At 42.9% G+C, this 24,209-nt stretch overlaps 2 protein-coding genes across 2 annotated transcripts in view; both read left to right on the top strand.

Annotated features, from left to right (window-relative positions):
* Positions 1-14,224, top strand: part of prkg1b (protein kinase cGMP-dependent 1b) — a 102,249-nt gene extending 88,025 nt beyond the window's left edge. Inside the window, exons 10-18 of the mRNA XM_036529058.1 lie at positions 7,557-7,653; positions 10,229-10,368; positions 11,122-11,211; positions 11,835-11,976; positions 12,092-12,255; positions 12,620-12,742; positions 12,846-12,908; positions 13,133-13,199; positions 13,474-14,224. Of these exons, the coding sequence (XP_036384951.1) occupies positions 7,557-7,653; positions 10,229-10,368; positions 11,122-11,211; positions 11,835-11,976; positions 12,092-12,255; positions 12,620-12,742; positions 12,846-12,908; positions 13,133-13,199; positions 13,474-13,572 (985 nt within the window). The 3' untranslated portion in view covers positions 13,573-14,224. The remainder of the gene's footprint in view (positions 1-7,556; positions 7,654-10,228; positions 10,369-11,121; positions 11,212-11,834; positions 11,977-12,091; positions 12,256-12,619; positions 12,743-12,845; positions 12,909-13,132; positions 13,200-13,473) is intronic.
* Positions 14,225-20,079: 5,855 nt separating this feature from the next.
* dkk1b (dickkopf WNT signaling pathway inhibitor 1b) lies at positions 20,080-21,646 on the top strand. Its single transcript, XM_036548380.1, has 4 exons — positions 20,080-20,410; positions 20,634-20,775; positions 20,984-21,127; positions 21,252-21,646. The coding sequence occupies exons 1-4, from the start codon at positions 20,198-20,200 to the stop codon at positions 21,503-21,505; spliced, it is 753 nt and encodes a 250-aa protein (XP_036404273.1). The 5' UTR covers positions 20,080-20,197; the 3' UTR covers positions 21,506-21,646.
* The last annotated feature ends 2,563 nt before the right edge of the window (positions 21,647-24,209 follow it).

Raw genomic sequence — 24,209 nt, 5'->3', positions numbered from 1 at the left:
ATTATTTGTTGTATTTGCTGATTTATTGTAGTTGCCTATTAGAAAAAAGGATGGTACAAGTGCACCCTCTGGTGGTTAATAATGGCATTTTCCCAATAGTTATTTCTGTCATATTTGTTGGACTACTCACAAAAGGATCATCTCATATATAATGACTGATCACTTCTAAATAATCATGGCTCTCATTGTGTTGTTGAATCCAATTCAGTGATGTTATGTATAATCTTTAATGCTCTGAATGTCCAAGACAGTGGCTTATACCAGAAGATTACAAGGCAGACTTTCTGACTCAGTGTTACAGATGACAGATGACAGCTGACAGACCGTCACTGGTTTCAGAGACTCTTTAAGCTTCTTACAAAGCTGCTCTGCCTTGACTCATTTCTTTATCGGATAGTATTGTCTTAGGTACAAAAGACTGTGTCATTGTCATTGTTCTTCAGTATTTTGTATTACTTAGTGTAACTAATTATCATTAATATGGTGCTTAATTACCAAGCCCTCAGACATAGCATACTATGCTCAATAGGCTCTGTGTGCATTAACCAAGTCTGAAAGGGAGACGGCTCTTATTGTCATCACATGCAAAACCAAATGGCTCTGTATTCCTGATGAGCCCTTGAGATGATTAAAGAATCCACATCTGAGAGACAAAGACCATGTAAAACAGCGCAGGGAGTGTGATGGGAGAATTAGCTCCTCTTCCCTGTCTGAGTCTGCCCACATACTCTGTGTTATGGGGCCTTGAGGGAAAAGGGCTGGGAAGGAGATTTGAATATTCTGTGTAGATGCGGGTCACGATCAGTACTTTTCCTTTGCCTATTCGCATAAAGCGGCACATCCCTGCTTCGCACAACTGTCGGCGTTGCCATGACAAAGGGCCAAGCGGTGCGGTTCATGACTCGGCGCAGGACGAGTTCCTCCGAGCGACTCGCGCCAGATGCCGAGCCAACGTTGCTTTCAATAGCCGTGTGCGTACGCCGCTGCGTTCAGCGTTCGACGGGGGCGTCGGAGTGTTGTTGACAAACAATGGGAGCTTAGTGTTGTGTCACTGCAGTGTGCTCGTCTCACAATGGGGTTTACGTAATGGCAGAACAACAGTGCCATGATGAAGTGTATCCACGGAGGGTTCAGTCATTCCTGGGTTACTAAGATACCTTCAACGGACTGAACAATGGCTGTGGCATTTGTGCAGCAATAAATGTTGTGTAACATTCTGTTCAGTCAAATCAATTGTCCGCTGCATATATTTGTTCCTAACCTCAGTTCCCAGAAAAACTTTCAGGTAAGCACACTTTGAATTGATAAATGTGAGTACTACATTTCGCTTTACATAATGAAGTCCTTGCTCTGCCCTTAGAAACATCCCAGACATTCGGTTCGCCCTCACTCCTCTGACATGTAGGTTCGTAAACAAATCCAGGAGAAGAAATGCAATTTCCTTTTTTGGATTTACAATAGTCAGAGTGAACTGGTACACTAACACATCATACATTTGAACATAGGCTTACTTCTGCCGCAGGTCAACAGGCATCCTTCTTACTTCATATCATACGTCATAGATGTCTACCATCGTCTATCACCCACCAACGAATAGTTTAATGGCAAAGAAAATGCAGCAAACCAGTACACACTTATAAACCACACACACACACGCACACACACACACACACACACAGAGCTGTTATTTGCTATATAGATGTATATGAACAAGATGTTATTAAATTGTGATTGAATGTATCTGGATAGAAAAAAAATGATTCTATAGAGTTTCTTATAAATGAAGAAATACGTGTGTGCGTGCGTGCGTGCGTGCGTGCATGCGTGCGTGCATGCGTGCGTGCCTAACAAGAGACCTGTGCTCTGGTCCATGACTGTGTGTAATAGACCTGTGTTACCCTGTGCTTCAGTAGTGCAGGATGAAAGCAATACATTGCATTAGCTTACCTAGAACAGTGTACATGGTTACATATATGTCATCCATTTACACACCTGGATATTTACTCCATTAAGTCAAGTACCTTGCTCAAGGGTACAACAGCAGTGGCCTAACCCAAGAATCGAACTGGCAACATATGAGTTACAGGCTGTGTTCCTTAGTGCTGCACCTCACTGCTGCCTGTACCCTGGGTACAGTGCACCAGATGCCCAGGAGCTCTGGTGACAATACCTCCAGCATGTCACTATCCCTTGTTGAACTGTGCCCAGATTGTGCCCTGGCCTTGCTGTGCCACCCAGGCCTCAGGCCTCAGATGAAATCCTGTATTGGTAAACCTGAGATGGGGCAGCTTAGGAGCAGCTGTCTGATGTCTCTAAACACATGTTGTCTTTCTGAGAATCGCCGGGCATAAACAGCTTCTATATGTGGCAACGGCGGAGACCCCGACCTTGCGATCCACGTGCGTGATTATATTCCGTATGTGCTCTCTGATAACCAGCCCGCTCCGCAAGGACAGCACAACTTGTTTTTTTTTCTTATTATTGGTGTTACCTACAGTGTTTACAAATCCTTTAAGCCTCCCCACTACACTGAAATTCTGTCTGTATAAATCAGCGCTGTCATATCCTTCAGTATCTTCAGCATGTAAGTTTTCACAGTGGAAAACATGGGTGGGCTCCAACATTGTTTGAGTCTGGCTTGGAGAGTCAGCGCGTAGCAACTGCAACACAATTTCATTTGTAACGTAAACCATGTTATGGGAACTCTCTTAAGTGCGTGTGGTAGAACTTGGCATACACCCATGTTGCCTGGAGAAATCCAATCTTGAGAGACAGTTATGTAAGGTGATTATTTTTACATTTTGATTCTCGATCATGGCCAGAATCCGTTTGACAGCAACAGAAATTCTTAACAGTATGGTGACAAGGTCAGTTATGTTTTGCTGTGCTGACAGGAAGTCAGCTATTCTCAGCTGTTATATAAAAATGAATTTGCTTTTGTGTCCTCTTCTATGGCAAGTGTTTAAAAAAACCCTAGTTATGACACAATCACTTAACTCAAAAGAGCTGTGGGTCCCATGTGCTTAATAGTGTTGCCAATACAATGAGATGTGAAGTGCGTGATGAGCAACCTCACATAGATTGCTGTGCCTGGTGTTATTTCTAGTATGACAGCTCCGGAGAGTGGGAACAAATTTCAGATTAGTGGGAGGTCAGCTCTGCTGTAAAGCAGTTATACATCCAAGACCTCATGTTTGTGTCTAAATGCAGCTGTGTGATTTGTCCCAAATAAGGCCTCAGCTGACAACAGCCCAGAAACATAGCGCTTTGAACTGTGAATCCTGGAAGCAGGTGAACAGTGATATCTGTCTAGCGAGAAATGTGAATTCTGATCAATGTTAACTCAACAGACATCCCACATAAAATCTCAGTGTAATGTGTTTTACGATATTTGTGTGTAATTCTGGACATTTCAAACAACATTAGAATTATAGGAATTAGAATTGGTGCACATTATGGTAGAAGCAAGCTTAGCAATGAGAAGTACTATTACTGTGACACTATATAGCATGACAGATAATTTACTGATCATTGTTGAAAGGCAGAAAATTTCTGAATCTGGGTATTACGAAGACCTGCAGAACTCACAGACTACCAGTTGAGTCGTATTTCACCTGACTGTTCAAACCAGGGTTCTAGATTATATCTGACATCCTGTTCAAATATAACCCACAAAGCCACCGAGCAGAATATAGCCAAATTAATTGACCAACCGAAAGTTATTCTTTTTAGTGTTTGGTCAGTTAGAGGTTAACAAAACCTAAATAAGCCAAGGAATGTATTATTCTTCAAAACCCAGGTGTAAAGCAGCTACGCTATAAGGAATATAATGTGACAAGTGAAAGGAAAACTTGAACTGCCTGTGGCTTAAACTAGCATTTTTGCGAGGCCCTGGGACCTCAGGTCATGGGGACATAATCGGGTCAACTGTTGCATTGTGACTTAACACCTGGCAGGCTGCCTCTGTTCGTGGTTATTTGTGTCATTTCTTCCTCGCCGGTGCTTTCGGTGTTAAACAGAGGGAGCCCCAAGCCCCCTCTGGGCTGGTCTTAACTGTCCACTGACCTGTAACGAAAGGGGCTTTGGTCGGGCTGAGGTTGGGGAAGGCTTATTTGCACAGCTGAACTTGCAGGAGGCAGCGACAACAGCGGCGGAGATATTGGAAGTGACTGTGTCAAATCTGCGGAATGCGGCGGCCGCGGCACGCACACTGCTTAGCGTGGTTAAACCGAGGCTGCGCTCTTCAGGAGCGTGCCGAATCGAACAGGGCTGTTTGGAGAGGGATTGACCTTTCCATTGTACAAAGTTTGGGATAAGCATTTGTGACATCTACTGTAGAAGCAGGAGTGCTTGTGTCTAATGAAGCATGACAAGGCCTGTAGTTACTACACTATATATTTGCTTAGGAGCCATCCACATCACGAGGGACTTGGAAATTATGTTAGGTAACTCATTTGTACAGGATTTTTTTCTCGTGTTACTGAATTCAAGTACCTTCGTCAAACATACAACAGGACTTTCTGAGATTCAAACCCATGACCTTCAGGTCTGGAGTACAGTGCTCCAAGCATGAGCTGCTCCAGAGTTTTCTCTTAATGCGAACAGGAAAAAGTTAAAGTAGGCATTTGCCAGGTTGGCCATGTCTCAGGGTTTCTGACCTTTGGCCAGTGCTATGGAAAATCTCTACAGTATCTAGATTGGCCACAGGAACATGCCACCCCTTGGAGGCATCGTTCGACATATCATCTGTCACTGGCTTGCACCCTGGCCTGGTCACGTGGTACGGCTCTGGGCCCCCTTCCCTCTTAAGGAATCAGAGTGAAGACAGGAAGTCAGGTGTCACCTGTCAGAGGTCAAGCTGGTAGCTATGGCGACAGTAAACAAAACAGACACAGTGATACTTACCAGCAAAGGAGCTATATGGGACTTGTCTTTGTTGGTATCTCACTGTATAGCTGTCATTACTCTGCTGGCACTAGTCCTGCTTAGTTTTGGGCATTTTGTGTGCTTCGATAGTTACATAATGCTGATAAACAATGTTACACTTAACTCTTCCCCTCGAGGCAGCGCTGGGTTAAGTGGGCAGTTTTCTCTGCACGCCCACATGCCCTCGACATGCCACCGTGAGTGCTGACACCACCCTCCTCTCGTGAAATACCCGCAGCCTCTGGGGTCAACAGTGCTTTTAACTTTACAATCCACTTTCCGATCCCCAGCTCTCTGGCAGCTGCGTAGTGGCTGAGCGTAGGATTTATGGCTGGAGGGCAACGGGTTCAAACCTGGGAACAAGCCATTTTTTTCTGAGCAAGGTGCCCTTCTTTGATCACTGTGTCAACACTCTTTAGGCTGTTACGCCCCCTCACTGTGTGCAATATAACCATCATTCTTCTTTTTGGGCTATCTGAAATTGAGCTTAAATTTTCAAATGGTATAATGGAGTTGTTGGTTATTGTGGCTGTTGGCAAAGCCCATTGCGGTTGGTTCGTATAGAGGCACTAGGTTTCAAGAACAAAGCCCATTGCTGTTGGGTTGTATTGAGCCTCTCAGTTTTAAGGACAAAGCCCACTGCTGGTTGATCTTATTGAAATGCAGCCCTTTGACTGACTGCAGTGAGTGGTGGTTGTTAGTGCCCACCGCACTGTGGTGCGGAGAACGCAGGCAAGGGTGGTGTGTTGGCAGTGTGAACCCCCCTATCTGGCCTTTCACTCCTCTCCTGACTGATCGTGTCGCGGCGGGATTGGCTGTCCTTTGGGGGGCTGGTATCGTTCTCTCCAAACTGAAAGCGAGGCGTGGTGACGTCTCATTTCATCAGGACGGGAGTGGAGGGCTTTGGCCATGCCCAGTGTCCTGGCAGTCGTAGCTGCTGGCGGGCCCACTGTCACCCTGTCGTCTCCTTTCAGACAGCACATGTGCCCGCTGATATGGAGCAACTGTAGCCCAATCCTACCCCCCCCTTACCACACACTGCTGGAATGTTGAGAAATGGGTCTGCGCTGTGATGTATTGGTACAGGAAAAGATCTTGTAACCCAGATATGGGGTACTACTGTTGTATCCTTGAACACGGTAACTTTAATTGCTTCAGTAAATACCCTGCCATATAAATATGTAAACTGCTATGTGATATCCTACCATCTCCTCAGCAAATAGGAATTCAATATAGAGTATATACAGGGAGCTCAGATCAGATAGGTGAGGCAGGAAATACATGATGCCCTATTGCAGATAATTGGAGAATAAACAGCATCACAAATGACATACTTCATCAGGGAAAAGAATGTGATGGCCCTGCTCATTTGTTATGTTCTCACAGAATATCTGATTTTTAATATGAAAATTGGAACTAGGAAAAGGACTCCACCAGCACCCACAATAGATAAAAATCATTAATTAGAATTACCGAGATGAAGCGAAGAGATTGTTGTGTATAAAATTGCCATGATGTAGGAAGCCTGTAACATTGGTATGTGATGGAGGGAGACGTTGATGGGAGGATAAGGAGGAAATGATGGACATGACCAATCACATATGGGAGAAAAAGAGGGCACCCATAACAGGCCTGCTAGCTCCTCTAAAACAGGGCATCAGGTGATTCATGCAGAAGGTTGAGAGTGAATTAAAAGGCCGTTCAGATCTTGGGAGCTTTTTTTTTTCTTTTTTGGCAGGCCGTCAGAAACGCAGGAGCTATGCTAACGGGGTGAACCTCATGCAATGTCTGCATGCTAAAAATACCGATGGGTTCAGGCAGGCGGTATTTGTAGGGGCTGGTACGTTAAGGGTAGCATACTTTGAGTTGTTTTGGCGCATAGGCTCACCCCATGCGTAACGGCTGCAAGTCCTTTCCAGCGAGGCTGTCTGTGCTTCAGTGGTCTGAGGACGCTGGAGAACCACAGCAAAGCTAACCCCAGGGAGCAAACCTCTCACTATCTCAGTGCTGGATCTTTCCCACTGAACTCCGATGGTGTCATCGGGCCCGGCAACGAGGTCTTGATGTCTGCTGGGATATTTTTTTTTATTTCTGATTTCTGTCGATTTGCTCTCAGTCTGAGGGTGCCTGCTTACCGCACCGTGGTGTCATAGCTTTGAGCTCAGCACACGTAGCGCGCGTCCAGAAAGCTCTTGGTGGACTGATCTTAATGCAGGGAGAGTCTAGGTCTTTGAAGGATTTTCCTTTCTGCTGCTGGAGGATAGCTCTGCAAGGCGCCCAAAATGTAAGGTGGCGATGGCACCTGTACTACTCCTTTAAGAGGGAAACGGGACATTTGTTTCAACTCCGTAAACCGTGCACGTGAGGAGAACCGAAGAAGAAACGGCTGAAAGTGGACTTTAGGAACCGTAAAGAGCACAGTCGTTCAGGCAGCCCGCTGTACAGAATTGCAGTGTTTTCCGGTCGAACCAGAGAGAGGGAAACATGCGCGAGCCCGTCCCAGTCCCAGTGAGGAAGGAGCGGGAACAGCAGAGCAGCCTCCCCTCGCCCTCCCCGCCCCTGTCCTTCCCCGTCACCTACTGGATCCACACGTCTAAAAAGTTCCCCTTCTTCCATCTCAAAAAATGCAGATACGAAGCGGAGAACGCCTTCTTCTCCAACCTGAAGCTGGTCGACTTCAACATCATCGACACGCTTGGCGTGGGAGGATTCGGCCGCGTGGAACTGGTAGGGCGTCAAAAAGGCTTTCTGTGTTCCCTCCTTTCATGGGTTATTGAATCCTTTATTTGATTCTTTTGTTCATTTTCATTTAGTCTTTTTGTTTCTCTCTCTGGGCCATAGTTGTTTTTTTTTTTTGGGGGGGGGGGGCAAATCAAGTAGAAGAAGCTGTTAAGAGTGTCATAATCACAGTATACAGTTGGGGAGCAGGTAAGACTTTAAAAGCTTACAGCTGGCAGTGTTAAAATCCTTGGAGGCCAAGGGAACAAATACCAAGTGTGTCAGGGCAGAGGTGCAGGTGAAATGATGGTCTGAAAAAATGCTCAGTCAGCCATGAATATGTAAGTTATGTATATGTTATGTGTATGTACAAAAATTACTCACATTTTATGTTCAGGTGGGTTAGTTATGCTGAGGTAGTGAGGCATGTAAATGCATCTACAAAAAAATGCATAGCAGCATTCTTTTGATGGGCAAAGGCCATTTTATGACAGCTATGTAAATAGTAATGATCTGATTTGAATAATTCAGTCATTATGATTTGTGAAGTACCATCGCTACTTTAAATGCCTTGCAGAAGATTTTGGGTATTCATTCCTTAATTTTTAACAAATTGAGACACAGCGAATAAACCAGACAATTTTTGCCAATACCCCGCCCCCCCCACCCCCACCCCCACCCAAGATTCTCTTTAAAAGGTGTGAAGAGCTCCTTAAAAATTGTGAGATACCAAAACTTGCACATGAATAGCACCTTAATGTGTTGAACACATCAACACGTTCAGATGTGGGAATCTTGTTTTCCGTTAATGCTCAAATGGACCAGAGCCAGGTCAGGTTTGAGAAGGCTTCTGGTCTATTTGAGGGTGACTTTCCACAGAGCAGGCAGAGGGGACACTGGGAACCCTGCCATGTGAAGGAGATGGAGTTGAAGTGACAGAGAACCAGTAAATATCTGCTCTCAGAACATAGAGGTAAATTAATTGCAAGACTTGTGTCTAAAAATAACATGGAAAGATATATTGAACTGATATACCTAGCAGTACCCAGAGATACTGTGGGGAAAAATAAAAAGCAAATAAAAAGAGCGTTTCTTCAATTTGTAAATCAATGCAAAGAGGAATTGTGATCTTTCATACTTAAAAATGTGTCTTTTCAGTAATCAGCCATTCACCAGTAGGAAAAAAATAAATACAAATGATAAAACAAATGTTACAGCTTATCTTCAGTTCTTCTGAATAAAGCAAATTTATGATGTCGAAACGATACATCAAAATTTGTGATCAGACAAACATTGTTCATATTGTACAAACTGTGACATTTTCTTTCTCTCATTCTTATATATCAGTCATATCGATTTTAATACAGAAGATACCCTTTTTCCACTGTCACAGCAGAATTTGCCTTGCTGGCCTAGGTTCAGAACCCTCCGTTTTTTTTATAGAGTGGAGCTCCTTATAACCGGTTTGGTCCTGGCCTGGTCACAAGCACACCAGGGGTGACGTCATCACATTGCTTACTGCCTTTCATCAGACAACCCCACATCTGATTGACAGGATTAAATGTTAATGGGATTATCAGATGATATTTTGTGGGGTGTAGCTTGCTATTTAGTCGTCAATGTCCAAATCGCCCTGTAGGACTTCATGTTCATTTCAAATTTTAATTCTTTTCACCTCCATAGATTTCTGAGAGTTAAGCATGATAATTTACCGTTTATCACAGGTTGCTGTTTACTTAATCCACGCCAGTCTAAAGAAGCTTAATACAAAAGATTGCTACAGTAAGAGTGCCTTGACTTCATTTATATGTTAACAATCCACATGCACTTACATTGTACACTGTGCATCATTTCATGTACTCGGGTGTATATCATGGTATGTAGTGTAAGTACTGTACTGCGATCGAAAAACAGGCAAGCCTTGTCAGCTAGGCCCGGTAACGCTCAACTCGTTCTCACCAGTCGCAAAGTCATGTTACGGAGGACATGGTCGATACACCACCGCTAACATTTTCGCCAGTGGGAAACCAGTATATTGCTGTTACCGATTAGCCAGCTTAGTGGTGCAGTGCAACAGGGGACTGGAGAAGCCCTCTGGGACAGAGAGAGGGTGTCGCAATGCGGGAGTCTGTTCCCAGCTCAGAGAAGGAAAAGCCCAGCAGACAGGCCGAAAGAGGAATCCCCGGCGAGGCTGCCCCCGCTCTATTTTAAGTGTTGCGGCACCCTTAAAAAAAAAAAAAAAACAACGTGGCCTTTCGCCTGGGGCTTCATGTTCACTGCGCGTGAACTATTGCTAGATAGTGGGGATCGGGTGACCTCTGACATGCGGTGCTCCCTGGGATACGCGATGTGAAGAATTCGGCTCCTGCTGAAACCGTTCTTGGGTTCGAAGTTATGCAAAGACCATGACTCATACGCTATTAAAAGACAAGCAGGGCGCCTCGCATCTGCAAAGCAGCTCAGCCCGGCGTTCGTCTTAATGGCCGATGTTTATGTTGTCCGCGCCGTGGAGGTTAAGGCTGTACTCAGTGCACGAGATCCTGGTTTTACCCCCTGAGCCCCCTCCTCTCTGCTCCTCCTGCAGGTCCAGCTCAAGAGCGACGACGTGAAGACGTTTGCGATGAAGATCCTGAAGAAGAGGCACATAGTGGACACGCGGCAGCAGGAGCACATTCGCTCCGAGAAACACATCATGCAGGAGGCCCACTCTGACTTCATTGTGAGGTACGGCCCAGCCTCATGCGTGGCTGCACTGTCGTCACTCCATTGCACTACTTATTTGATCATCAAGGGTAACTTAGTACTTCCTGTCTGAATTCATACTGTAACCACTATATAGTGTGATCTTTATGTTTTGAGATAAACGACATTTTGATACCTCACTAAACCAACAATTCCAGTGCCTCAATGTGAGTTGGCACCCATGGTCGTCAGGTCTAGTTGTAACCATGGCAACAAACGCTACGCACACCTATGTTAAATGGGCTGATATCTGACACCATACATGAAAATAACATCATTGAATGGCCCTGCAGACCAAGTCCAAGTCCAAATGACACTCTGTGACACATTCATAGAGCTGGATCCTTTGGAGGTGCTGAGAGGGAAGGTGAACTATAAGGCAACACATCAGCTGTAAAACAGCAGTGTTTCATCCTGGTACCTGCGGGGCCCACAGAGTGCAGTGTGCTAAGTGCTGGTCCGTACTGCCACACATAGCAGCACACAGTCAGATTACAGTCACATGAGGTAGCAGAAGGGCTGTACTTTCTTTCACAGTGTAATGGTGCTGTGGACAGCCTCTCACAGATGAAGAGATTGACAGCTAAGCACGCAGTGCATAGATCAGAAGCTGAAGTGAAACAGAATTCCACTGGTTAGCGATGTTCTGCATTCTGTGGCTGTCCCATCTTCTGCTAACTCACCTGTAGAGAAAATTACTCTATTCTCTGATACTCTGTGTTTCTTTGTTTCCAGACTGTACAGGACGTTCAAGGACAGCAAGTATCTATACATGTTAATGGAGGCTTGCCTTGGAGGAGAGTTGTGGACCATTCTTAGGGACAGGTAAGAAAAAGTATATGGAATAGAAAACAAGAGTTACATAAACTTCTTTGATGCACAACTGAATTAAAAAATAGTTGTCCCATATGAAAATGAAAAATAATGTGCTATATTGAGAAATATGTTGTTCAGCCCAATAAAATATTACTAATACATTTAAAATATATTAATGCAAACAAGAAATATATTCCAATATACCAAAATGGCAATAAATTACATATTTTCAATGTATTGAATGTGCTCAAAACATTCTCTAAGATATATTCTAATTATGTTATTTCATTTTTGGGTGGTGGATATGAAACAAATTTGATTTGTTATAGTACATTTTTGCAATGGAAATTGTCACAAACCACTAATATTTAAAGTATATGGTAGGCAACCCATTTCAAGGCCTACACCACATGATGAAAGCCCCTAGTTTTTAGTTTCAGAGTGATTGCAGTGTGGATAATAGCCCTGGGTATGAAATATGTTATTAGAACTGAGTTCCAGTATTCTTATTCAACAGGAGAGACCCAGCAGCATGGCTTGATCCCTTCTTGCTCTGCCATTAACAGAAAACTGTATGTTACGCTTTAGACCCTTGTTTTTTGACCATTGTTTTTCTGCATTCGTCATTGCAGAGGTTCATTCGAAGATTCGACAACTCGCTTCTACACGGCATGTGTAGTCGAAGCGTTCGCTTACTTGCATTCCAAAGGGATCATCTACAGAGACCTCAAGCCAGAGAACCTCATCCTGGATCACAGAGGTTACGCCAAGCTGGTGAGCGCAAACTTCAGCCCCCCCCCCCCAGCTCTTCCATGCCCGCCCCCTGCGCATGCTGACTCTGCACCGGCCACCCGTGGAGAGGTCTGAATGACTCTTGTATCTTCTGCAGGTGGACTTCGGCTTTGCCAAGAAGATTGGATTTGGAAAAAAGACGTGGACTTTCTGTGGAACGCCGGAGTACGTTGCTCCAGAGATCATCCTGAATAAAGGCCATGACATCTCTGCAGACTACTGGTCATTGGGCATCCTCATGTATGAACTCCTGACCGGCAGGTACTGGGGAAAAAACCTTTATTTTGAAGGAGGAACACGAGCATATTGATTGTGGCTATATTTATGCTTACCCTGCCAGTGAAGATGTGGATTTTGCTTTTGGCTTTTATTTTCTCTGTTGTAAAAACAATATGTGCAATGAAGAAAATAGCTTTTTCAGATACATTAAGTGTATACATTGTCTAGTGAGTGTGGTATATTAACGATATATTTTGACATTAATTTAAGTATAGATTCTCTCCACTCGGAATATCTTATTTAATTGTTTATATGGGAATATATTACTCTTCCATGAAGGTCTTTTCAAGTCATTAAAACCAGAAAAATCTTTTTAATGGCTGCTTTCCTCTTAAACTCCTTCTAGCCCGCCATTCTCCGGCCCAGACCCTATGAAAACATACAACATTATACTGAGAGGTATCGACATGATTGAATTTCCAAAGAAGATTACCAAAAATGCTGCCAACTTAATAAAAAAGCTATGCAGGTGAGTCCTTATGAGCGTGCATCCTTGAAGTAAAGTGCCTGTATATTAAATATTCCTCTAAAAGAACACAAATATTAATATGCTGCGCATTTACATATTTCAGGGACAATCCTTCTGAAAGACTGGGAAACTTGAAAAATGGAGTCAAAGACATCCAGAAGCACAAGTAAGTGAGAGAAGCAGGAACAGTGTTGCCAGATACCTGAAACAGCTGGACACCAGCATTCCTTTTCTTACCTGGAGTCACCAATGAAGACTTCACTGTTCTGTGTTTGAAAAAAAAAACCACTTAGAACAGGTGTTAGAGAAGTCTACAGGTGCCGGAAGCTAATATTGAATCTAACAATGTCTGTGTGTTTTTTTTTTTCTTTTGTTTCGCTCTGATCCCAGGTGGTTTGAAGGCTTTAACTGGGAGGGGCTGCGGAAGGGAACGTTGACTCCGCCTATCATCCCCACTGTGAGTGAATTCTTTGCCCTCAGATTTGTGCTCTTCAAATGTGATCTTCTAAGAACAAGTGCTGACAGCAGCAGAAGAGGCACCACAGGGGGTGTGAGCCTCTGATATAAGTAACACAGTGACTTGAGTACACAAATGAGCGTGGCAGAGTGATCACAGGTGTCTGTATCCGCCGTTCGGCGCTCGCTGCTCTGCGTGAGTGAAGCTCCGGCGGAATGATAATAATAAGATGAAATGATCGGGTTGTTTGCTTGTTCTTTCACCCATCCCTCAGGTCACGTCGCCGATCGACACGAGTAATTTTGACAGTTTCCCAGAGGACAACGACGACCCCCCTCCAGATGACAACACCGGCTGGGACACAGATTTTTAACCCCCTCCCATACCTCCCCTCCCCCCACCCCCTTCCCTCCCCACTCCCCGCTTCCCAAAACCTGCTTCTGTGTAGCCTGGGGCAGCTTCTTCAGAACAAAGCTGCAAAGCAAAAAAAAAAAACTGCAAAGAGAGGGAAAGGCGAAGGGGAACGCGACGCTCTGGGTCACCAAGATGCCTTCACTGACGCAGCTGCGGTCACCGACGTGACACCGGGACTAATGTTACGGTCACCGGAGGGCTCCTCCACTGTTAAACCGCTGCATTTAGCACCAAGCTCAAATGCCGTCACGAAGCCAGGCCTTTTTCCTTTTTTCCATCATTTCATTTCCGCTGCCACATATCTTCACCCCCACCGATATCCTTGTACGAAATGGAACGGTCCGGATTCCATTCCACGTTCTGGTTTTCCTAGTGGTTTTTCTCCGTGGTTGATTGTACCGACAGTGTGTTCAGTTGTCTTTGGGGCTGGTGCGGGAGCGCTCAGAGTGTGAAATTTCACCTCTCTGTTCTCTCGAATCTTCAGGACCTCAACGCTGGTTGACCTTTCAAGTCAGAGTAGTTTCTGAGTCAATCATGACAGACCTGAATGTTGTTTTCAAGTCAATTGAAATGGTATGATATAAGTATACAGCATACAGTATATGTATATGTATATATTGCACATATATATTGACGTACAATGCACACACATACACAAACACACACATGCACATATATATCAGTATATATACAGTTTACCCATGAAGCACAATTGTTATGTCTTTATTTTCATTTTGAAATCTAAACCTGCATTGTCCATTCACCTTTAACCATGGTTCTGTCATTTAGGTACAACAAGAAGAATTAAGGTACTGAGACATTTTGCACCAACACCTTACCTCCAGAATTCACAGTTAGTTTGCCATTAATAATTGGATGGCCTCTTTTAGAAAGCAACAGGGAAGTTTAGAAATTTTAATGTGTGTTAAATCCTGAAGAAAAATAAAATTTCTTAAGGATTTAGCAAATTTAAAAAAGTCATGAACCTGAGACAAAATTTTATAAGTAATCAGTGCTATAATATTTTTCCTGTTATGAGTATACAGTACGAATTGTAACAAGATGCACATGATATTTAAACACAAGACTCAGACTTAGAGGTGATGTACTCAGCTCACCACCAGGGGTCAGGCTATTAAAGACAAAAACATGAAGGACCTTCATGACAAACAGGAGACTCTTCTCAGACAGCTTTTGCATATAGTTACAGGCCTTTTACCTATGATGTGGTGCACAGACCCTCAGGTACCCCTCAGAGAACAGTGGGATTCAGATTGCAAGGGGGTCACCACTACATTCAAATTAGCAAGGGAACAGACATTAGTCCTGAGTTGTGGGATTTCTTTATAATTCTCACTTTCATACTATATTCCATATGTCATTGTTTTGTTTTTTTTTTCCTTCATTTTTGTTATGATTCTGTGAAGTGCTCAGGCAATATATTTCAGAGGGCACCATAGCAAACTAAATTAAATAGATTCACATCTATGACAACATTTAGTGAGGCAGAATTCATATTCTAGAGTCACGACACTCAGCTTTCTCTGAGCAGGCGTTTACTGTATGATAATGTCACCCTTTCAGTGACGGTTTAAAGACGGCAGTCCTCCAGGCTCAAAATGACACATATACACTGTGCTGGATAAACAAATGGAGATACCTTATTTATTGTTTGGACCAGAGGGAAATATTTCTGTAAATAAATATTTAGTGCTAATATTTTGTGATACATGTACAACTTTGAATTGTTAGAGTATATCAGCGTTATTATATGATTTAAATATTTGAGAAATTGTGTTTTTGTCTTAGAGTTTATTTAATCAGACTTGAACAATCTCACAATGTAAATCATTGACTCAAAATACCGCTCCCTCAGTCTAGTTTAGTAGTCAACTATACATGGCTGTTTGGCATTATTGCAAGTGCCTTAAATAAATGGCATCCAAAAATATCTTCAATGTTTCTTTTAATGCTGCATGACAAAGCCAGACACCTCAAACTGTTGTCCTTTCTCAGCTTGCTGCTTTTTTATGGTCCAGCTATTTATATGCCTTTTTTCTTACAATAAAATGTAACTTTCAAATGACACGAAGTGAAACCCCTCATTTCTGCGGCTAAGCTGTAAGTCTGTTCGTTTTTTATGCTGCCTCATTTCTGTGAAATGTAAAATGACTTGTGCAGATTAACATAAAACAAGGAACTTTTCATGCTGGTGATTTAGAAGTAGCGCTACTCTGCTGGGTGGTCTTACTGCGCTTGGCAATCCGTCACATGCAGTGAATACAAGACTGTATTGAAATGATTTCCTTGCATGCTTCTGCTCCCATGAACCTTAATGCGGGTGGCCACATGGGTGGCGAAGGCCTCAGACATGCCTTATGTGGAGGCCTTTCTGCAAGTAGAGTGACATGCGTAACTTTGGACCTAGCGTGCCACTTACACACACTGGCATGTAGCAAGTTAATCATTATCATCAGTTAATCAGCACCCCCACCCCACCCTCAAGGAAAAGCAGATGATGATAGGATGGATGTCTGGAGTATTGCAATCCAAGCTTTCTCTGAGGCTGTCATCAGAAAGAAGAGGTGTTGCACGGCTAAATCACAGCACTGTGCAGCGCCGTGGAAACATTGCATCAAGGGACATGTATATGCAACTCCCCTGCAAATGCAGGTGAATGAAAAAGTTACACATACACTTTCTCTTTGCTGCAATGATGTTACTGTGTTGCTTGAACTAGACATAGGAACAAAAGACTTTTCCAGAAACCAGAAACCAGAAACACTAAGAAGTTGCCTTTGGCACACAACAGCTCAGTGCTGTCTCTCGGTGTGTTTGATCAGTTTCATTATATTTTTGTTGCTTTCATAGTCTTTTTTCGCTGTTTTCTCATCGAAATTAAAAGTGGTGATGCATCGGTTGCAGTCAATGTTGCCTGAAGTGTGTATTCTGTCAGTATACTGCATTCCTTTTTGTTGTGTATTTTTATTGCAACTTTTCTTGCCGAGTGCCTATTGTAAACCTCACAAAACTTAAATAAATACAAGTTGCTACTTTGGGATAAATTGTACATGTATTTCTCCTCTGAATTTAAAAACCTACTCTTTCAATTATCCAAAAAATGAGGGACAGCACCCTTGTAAGACTGAATGATTCAGCCTCACTACAGCAAAGACCAGAATTCTGAGAAACCTCACAAAACGCCCATTGAGAATAACAGATCGGAAAGTCTTCTCTTAGTCTCATATCTTCCCCTCTACCCTCAGCCACAGGTCACTTCACACTTGGTTTGTCCCAGCCCTGTCTCCCAGGATCCTGCAGGACACAGATGGTGTCCAAGGGGTCGGAAAGTGCTGAATCAGAGACCAGAACCTTCCCCGCGCTGTCTGAAGCTGCCACATGTCCCACCACAGCTGGGTTACGGTGTGCTAGGTCAGTGAAGCCACTGAATAATTATAAAGTATAAGACCACTAACTGCATTGGTATATATGGTTTACAATGCAATTTGTAACACTGTGATGTAATTGTTTGGTAAATTATGACAGGTACATTGCCTATCTGTTTCAATTAAAACATCTGTATCTTCTATGTGTACTGCATCCTTCAACTCACACCTCACATGTAGCACAGTATTGCTTTTGTCTTCATAAACCACTATTTATAGACCTGACCCAGTCCACAGTGGCAGCTGCTGTGGAATTTCCAAAATGTGGCAAACTTGTTGGCTCGTATTAACAGGACTCTGGTTGCAATTAGTGCAACAAAAGGCTTGTTCTTTATTCAGCTTCAAACGACCGAGTCCTCAGCAGCATGCCCATGTATAAACACAGAAACAAGTTTGTATGGGAGACTCTTCAGAGAGCGACCGATTACCCCCTGAGTAGTAGCGGTGAAACATTGTCACCTAGAACAAGGACAGGGCTTTGCCTGGAAGAGTAAACGCATTCAATTCACTCAAACATGAGTCAACGAAAACGTGTCAACGTTTTACCGAGATCTGGTCTATAAAGGAAATTCGTTGTTAATTGTTAACATATACGATAATACAAAAAAGAAATGTCAAAGAACAGGTTTGTGGTCAACGCACGCTGTAATTTGCGCCCCCTGCACCAAGTCATTTAGTATGAGCCTATTCACGCAGACAGCCACCAGATGGCGTAAAATGCACAACTGTCTTTGCGACGGTCTCACGCTAATAAAGTTTAATGCATCAGCACTTATTTTCAATTAAACAGAAACGATTCTGTATTTACTTCCCACTTTACGGACGTGGCTAACTAGGGATGTCTACTAGCATGAATGGATTAAGCGACAGTCAGGCATTTGAAAACAGGATTACCTGGCATCCAACCAAATGAATTTGCTGAGTACAATGTCTGCTAAAGCCCGCTAAAAGCCCTGCAAACGGATTGTTTGTGAAGATGCCATGCCTGCTGAAGTCTGATTAAGACATGGGGTCTCAGTTCTGTTTGATCTATCCTCATCAAAGGGTCCCTTACACAAGCTTCATTTTACACCACTGTAAGCACTGGATGTACAATTAAAACAAAGCCAAAAAGACCAAAGAATCGGGATGAATGCTGCCAATTCACGTTTAATGAAGTGTATTGAACGTTTGTCTTGTAGTTGCCTATTATAACTAACCTCTGTCAACAGCATCAAAGCCTTTTTTATTTGGGAGGTTATCCCAAGTATTTGGCAGATTTACGCTTAGAAACTGTTAAATCGTTAGCAAATTTTGTGGCCGCAAACATCTGACCCATAGAGTTCACGCAATAAATGCCGCTTTTATCACTCAGATATGTGTAGGCCGTAGCTTGGTTTGGAATTGGTTGCGTTAAACACGCCAGGCAAAGATTTTTTAAAATAATTTTTAAAAATCAGAACAATATTTTATTTACCGCTAATGTCATTCCCCCCACTAAATTCAATATGTATTTGCAGGGATTCAATGACATTTCGTATACACAACTTGGTGCAAGGATGGGGCGTTGCTTGCATAGGAACTCCATAAGTGTAAATAGAACACCAATGTCTACAATGCAGATATGTCTTAAATCTTGATAGTACCAGCGGTTATCTGCTTGGTTAGACCATACCGGAGGACTGGGCTGTACAAGCTACCTAGTCAAATGTAGCCTACAATCTCCTGCCATCATAACAGCAATACTACGATAACCCGCGCGCAACCCTGCAATTCATACAGAATAACAGCAGAACTGTTGGTTTGTGGCACCCAAATACTTTGCTCTGTGGGCAGTTTTACATGGACTTACACTTGGACAGACTGAAATGTTTCCAGAAAATAATTCCTTACGTTTGCGTATATAACAAAATTGTCTTCCATCTAAACAAAAATGTACGTGTCAATGATAAACTCTGGAATTTAGATTATCGGAGTTCTACTTCTGCGTTGACATAACAATAGCACACGGCTTCCTTGAGAAAAAAAGAAGAATGAACACAATTGAGGAATACGGGTGTAAAGCTGCCTACGACTTCTGAAAATAGCCTACGTGTGTCTAATTGTTTAGAGCGCACAGCTGAAGTTCAGAGAGACCGGTGCCAGTTCCTTATCGCAGAGTGCTAATCAAACTATATTTGTTTTAAAGCACTTAGCCTGAATGATAATTAATTCGGTAAACTTTTCACTCCCCACAATTTGCATATCCGTCTTTGATCTTCGCCGCTTGTTTAATCAAGTGCATTTCAAAGTTCTCCCATTACAATTACGGATCAAATGCTGCTAATGGACCGAAAATGACTTGAATAACCACCCATTACAAAAAAACCAAAGGACCGTCTGGGCCATCAACCTTTGTTGTCCCGTTATTTGGCGCTGCATGGTACTTTTTACCGAAATGACAATGAACAAATGTAACTACTAAACTCTGCAACGCATCACAATACATCAATTTGATTGCCTTTGATAAAACGTGTAGTTTAATTTAAAAATAACTTGAGGCTTATATCGATTTTGGGTAATCGTGCAAAAGTGCAAAATGTTAATGGATCTGTTGACAGCGTAATATACTAAATGTTCGTTACTGATCAGGTCTAGAGATGTGCACTAAAAAGAAACACTGGTTTACACTGTGTTGACAGTAAACAGAAAAGCAAATGCCATAAGCTTTTAAGGATGTCCCCTTACATCTCTACCAGGTTTGGTAATATCCTTTAAATCCTAAGTATGGGCAAAGGGTGTATTAGCGAGACATTTTCGGTGTTTGTTTGATGTCATCTCGAGGAGACTCATTGATAATTACACACAAACATTATCGTGAAACCCTAGGATGAGAATTCCCTTTTAATAGGTTAGCTGCTGTGGGAAGCGTCATGCTCTCCAGCTCTTTGAAATTTCATCCACCCTTTTGTTACACATAGCTAGGGGCGGGAATGCAAACAACTCCACATTATAAATCGAGCATCAGACAGGCAGGATCTTCAGAGGAGACAAGGAGCTGCAGTACACTTCCATCATCCTCACAAGCTGCACACTTTACAAAGGAATACTACTTCTAGCTTAAAGCCTTGCCAGCGGAGTCCGAACTTCTCGACATATTGTTGAGATCATCTTGCAACAATGCTGCGGGTTTCGGTGCCTGTGTTTCTTGCTTTTTACTTTACCGTGTGTGGTTACTTTGAGGCTGCCTGTGGTGGGTCAGTTCTGCTCAACTCCAACGCCATAAAGAACCTTCCCGGAGGAGCTGCGAATCCTAGCCTCCCGGTCAGCGCGACCCCAGACGTTATACCTTTTGACAGCGGTAGTCAGAACGTGGCGATTGACACTTTACAGGTAAAATATGACAAGAGCCCTATGCTTACGATTTAAGATTACCTGCGATTGTATACACACATTTACAAAATCTCTAAAAACGTTTACTTTTCAATGATTTGTAACGATTTAAAATATAAATCATAGAATGAAGCACTTGTGTCAGTATTCCAAAGTCCATTTCCTCTGTGTTTTTTTTTCCTCAAGATTCTGTATTTACAAGTTATTTTCTTTTATCATCCAGCCTTCTACCTGCGTGAATGACGACGAATGCGGTGATGAAGAGTTCTGCTACGGACCTCGAAACTCCTGCCTTCCTTGCAAGAAGCGCAGGAAGCGCTGTATCCGGGACGCTATGTGCTGCCCTGGCAACCACTGCAGCAATGGTGAGCGCGACTTTTGAAAAATCAACTGCTAAAGAAGTTGTATTAATTTGACTTGCATTCTTTAATCTAATAAACGTTCTGTTGTCAATCTCGAAGAACGCTTGGGTGTTAACTGTTCACTTTTGAGTCGCTGGATCTATATTTTATTAACATAACATATTCCAACAGTGCCGGGTATTCGGTATTTAACCCCTTATCTCTTTTTCAGGTGTGTGTCTGCCCAACGACCCGGACACTGCTCAACACACCGCAGCTGACGATACCATCACTCCGGGATTTGTGAACGAGGATAACTCTACAGTGGAAGCCCATTCCAAGCGTGCACCCCAAGGAAGACCACAATCACTCAAAGGTATGTAACGTTACAGGGTTCTCTTAAACCGATCCCCAAGGTGCATAGCAGCGTATGTACCTCCAACAAAGATATGATTCTGTTGTGTTCAGGGGGTTCTGATTGTGGAACTTTACTCTTGCAGGTCAGGAGGGCGACAACTGCCTGAGGTCCACAGACTGCTCAGAGGGGCTGTGCTGTGCCCGTCACTTCTGGTCCAAGATCTGCAAGCCTGTTCTGAAAGAGGGACAGGTGTGCACCAAGCACAGGAGGAAAGGCACCCATGGCTTGGAGATATTCCAGCGCTGTGACTGTGGGGATGGTCTTTCTTGCCGAACGCAGAAGGGGGATAATGGCAGCAAGGCTTCCCGAAGCCTTCACACCTGCCAAAGACACTGAGCTCCAGTCTTGCACCCTGGAGAAGCTGATATCTGAAAGGATGTTGTTTAGCCCGCCGGAAAGTTTAAAGGACTCGTCTGACTTCCCGAAGAGCATTTTGAAGTGCCGAAGAGGGCATTTGCATTGGATACTCTGTTTTTTCCCCCCTTCCAGTTTTGTTTTTCAAAATAGCAGAGTAGCTTTGATTGTTTCTCTTTTATGGAACTTGAGATTCACAATGGTTGCAGTAAATTACTGTATTGTAAATACCATACTGAAAGTGGCACTTATCTCTAGCGATTTCTGTCAACACAACTATTCTAAGAGCAAGTGCTACCTGAGTCTACCATGTTATTGTAAATTTATAAGCAATGTGATTTATATTGTTATTTAGAATCTTGATATAAATGCCTATATTTTTATTTGAAATAAAGAAATTGTAAAAAAAAATATTTAAGTGTTTTATTAAATCATACTAATAACAAAACTAGTAAAAAGTTGTCTTTTGATTTTTTGTGGTTGCCTATTCCAAAGGAAGGTTGCCATCAGACATGAATGAGACTTTTTAACCAAAGTAGATGAATGGCATGGTTCACAAAAGTTGGGAACATACAGAGCAAGGAATCAAAGACAGAGACAAGTTCTACTGAAGCCAGGGTAAACCATTTGAAATTTGACTGGTAAAATTCACAGATAAACGGGAACACTAAATTTATTTCTATACCTCATTTTATGTTATATTCCTACGGCTTTGCACACTGGCATTTCCCACTGGCACAGAGCTTTGATTTCCCACATCACTGGCCTTTATTACAGCAATCTCACATTTGCGCTGTCCCATCAGGTGGTTAACCCAGTTTTGCCAAGTTTTATTTGATGCTAGCCTGTACCCCAGCCTCTTTGCTGTCCACCATATGGCTGTTTTATTGAACGTTCTGCTGGAAAAGGCCAGTGCTCAGGTGAGACTCCCTCCCCACATGCTCCAGATGAGCTTGCTGAAACTTCAGTCCCTATTCCCTGGAGTAACCATATGGCCCAGCATATGTGAAAGTGCTTCGCAGGTCTCTTCAATTTTTTCTGTAAGCACGTGGATCCATGAGGTCCACCTCAAAGTCGGATTTTCCTTTGCTTCAAATTGTAAGTCATCACATGGATGGACTTCTATACTTGACTGAAATCCCACTAACATATAATTCTAACACATTTAAAAGTTGAGGGAGTACACTGTAACAGCAGAATGAAAACACACAGTGGCTGGAAGAAAGAACAGACACTGTCTATTTATTTGTGTGGTTTTGAGTGTGTTTAAGAACCTTTTACCCACACTATTGTGGTTATGTTCAGTTTGAAAATCCAGTTTCAAAGCCCCAAATAAAAACAACGATAATTTGATCTTCGTTTCGTCTCTGTCAATATTTAACCAAGTTTCATTCTCTACAAATGGATTTGTAAAAGTTCCATAGCATTCGCTCCTCCTTTTAGGTAATCAGAAACTCCGCAGTTTAGGTCTTTACTTCAAACTGTCATGAAAGACAAAGACAAGGGGGTAGGCATTTCAAAGCCCAGGATATACAGTTTGTGATTGTCTTTTTCCCATAGAGGTGGCTCAGCCAGTGATGGAGAAGGTCCCCCCAGCCTTTGTCAATACCATCAACGGCAGACAGACCCAAAACATCTGTGGTAGGAATCTCAAACAGCACAATGGTGCAAAGGAAACTCAAAACCACCTGCTAGACATACAGTAACCAAGACAATTCTTAGGAGACGGGGGGTGGGAATGGGCATCTTTTGGATTCCTAGGCAGGACAAAGCTATTTGATCTACCTCCCTTAAGGGGAAGCAAGAGTAACCCAGAACACATTTCTGGTATCCATTCACAATTATTCAGCAAAACTAGTATTCAATAACGGATCGCCCATTCTGCAGTTGGTACAATAAAAACATAAGATCCACAGAACACAGTGGTCTGAATGTATACAGACTGCCTCAAAAGGTTGGGGTCTCCTTTAATCAGTGAAATCTTTGTGACAAGGAGTATTATTGCAAATAGTAAACACCCTAAAGGATATATACATAAAATACATAAAAAAAAGACATTAAAATAAGATTGCTTAATTTTAGCATGACCATGCAATATCCTGTGAAACAGAAGCCACTGGTATCCCCAGGAACCTTAATGAATAAAGACCATACATGCGCTGTAATGTATTTACACATCAGGTCTGCCTTAGCCCGCTAAAATCCCTTAAACCAATTTAAATTATACTTGGACGAAAAAAAACCTGGGCTCTGGGATTACTTCCCCGAACGTGCAACCGCAGCAGCTACATCGGATACAAAGCTCTGGAGATCAACTCTGTGACGGTGTTGAGTTACATGTCCTTCAACGTTGCTGACAGCGGCAGGCAGAAGCACTGCTGTGTTTCCTCTCATGGCAGACAGCCCCATTTCCTCACCGAAACCTCCTCAGCGATCTTCTCAGATATCTTACCGGAGCTCTGCAGACACAGGGCATGTGACTGCCCTGGTCACTGCAGTGCAAACAAGGCAAATGTGATTGATCAGAAACTTGAATGGAGTTACGCAGTGGCCTAGAAGTCATGTGCCACAGGGACTTTGAATAAAAAATTACCCAGGTAAGTGATGACTGCAAAATTAACACAAGAAAGAGTGAAGTTTCTGTATTTTACAGACAGAAGAAAAGGTGCTTCACATATAGTGTTTC

Source organism: Megalops cyprinoides, chromosome 1 (assembly GCF_013368585.1).
Source record: "Megalops cyprinoides isolate fMegCyp1 chromosome 1, fMegCyp1.pri, whole genome shotgun sequence".
Classification (NCBI taxonomy): Eukaryota; Metazoa; Chordata; class Actinopteri; order Elopiformes; family Megalopidae; genus Megalops; species Megalops cyprinoides.
Note: the sequence above shows the minus strand (reverse complement) of the source record. Positions and strands in the feature narration are given on the sequence as shown.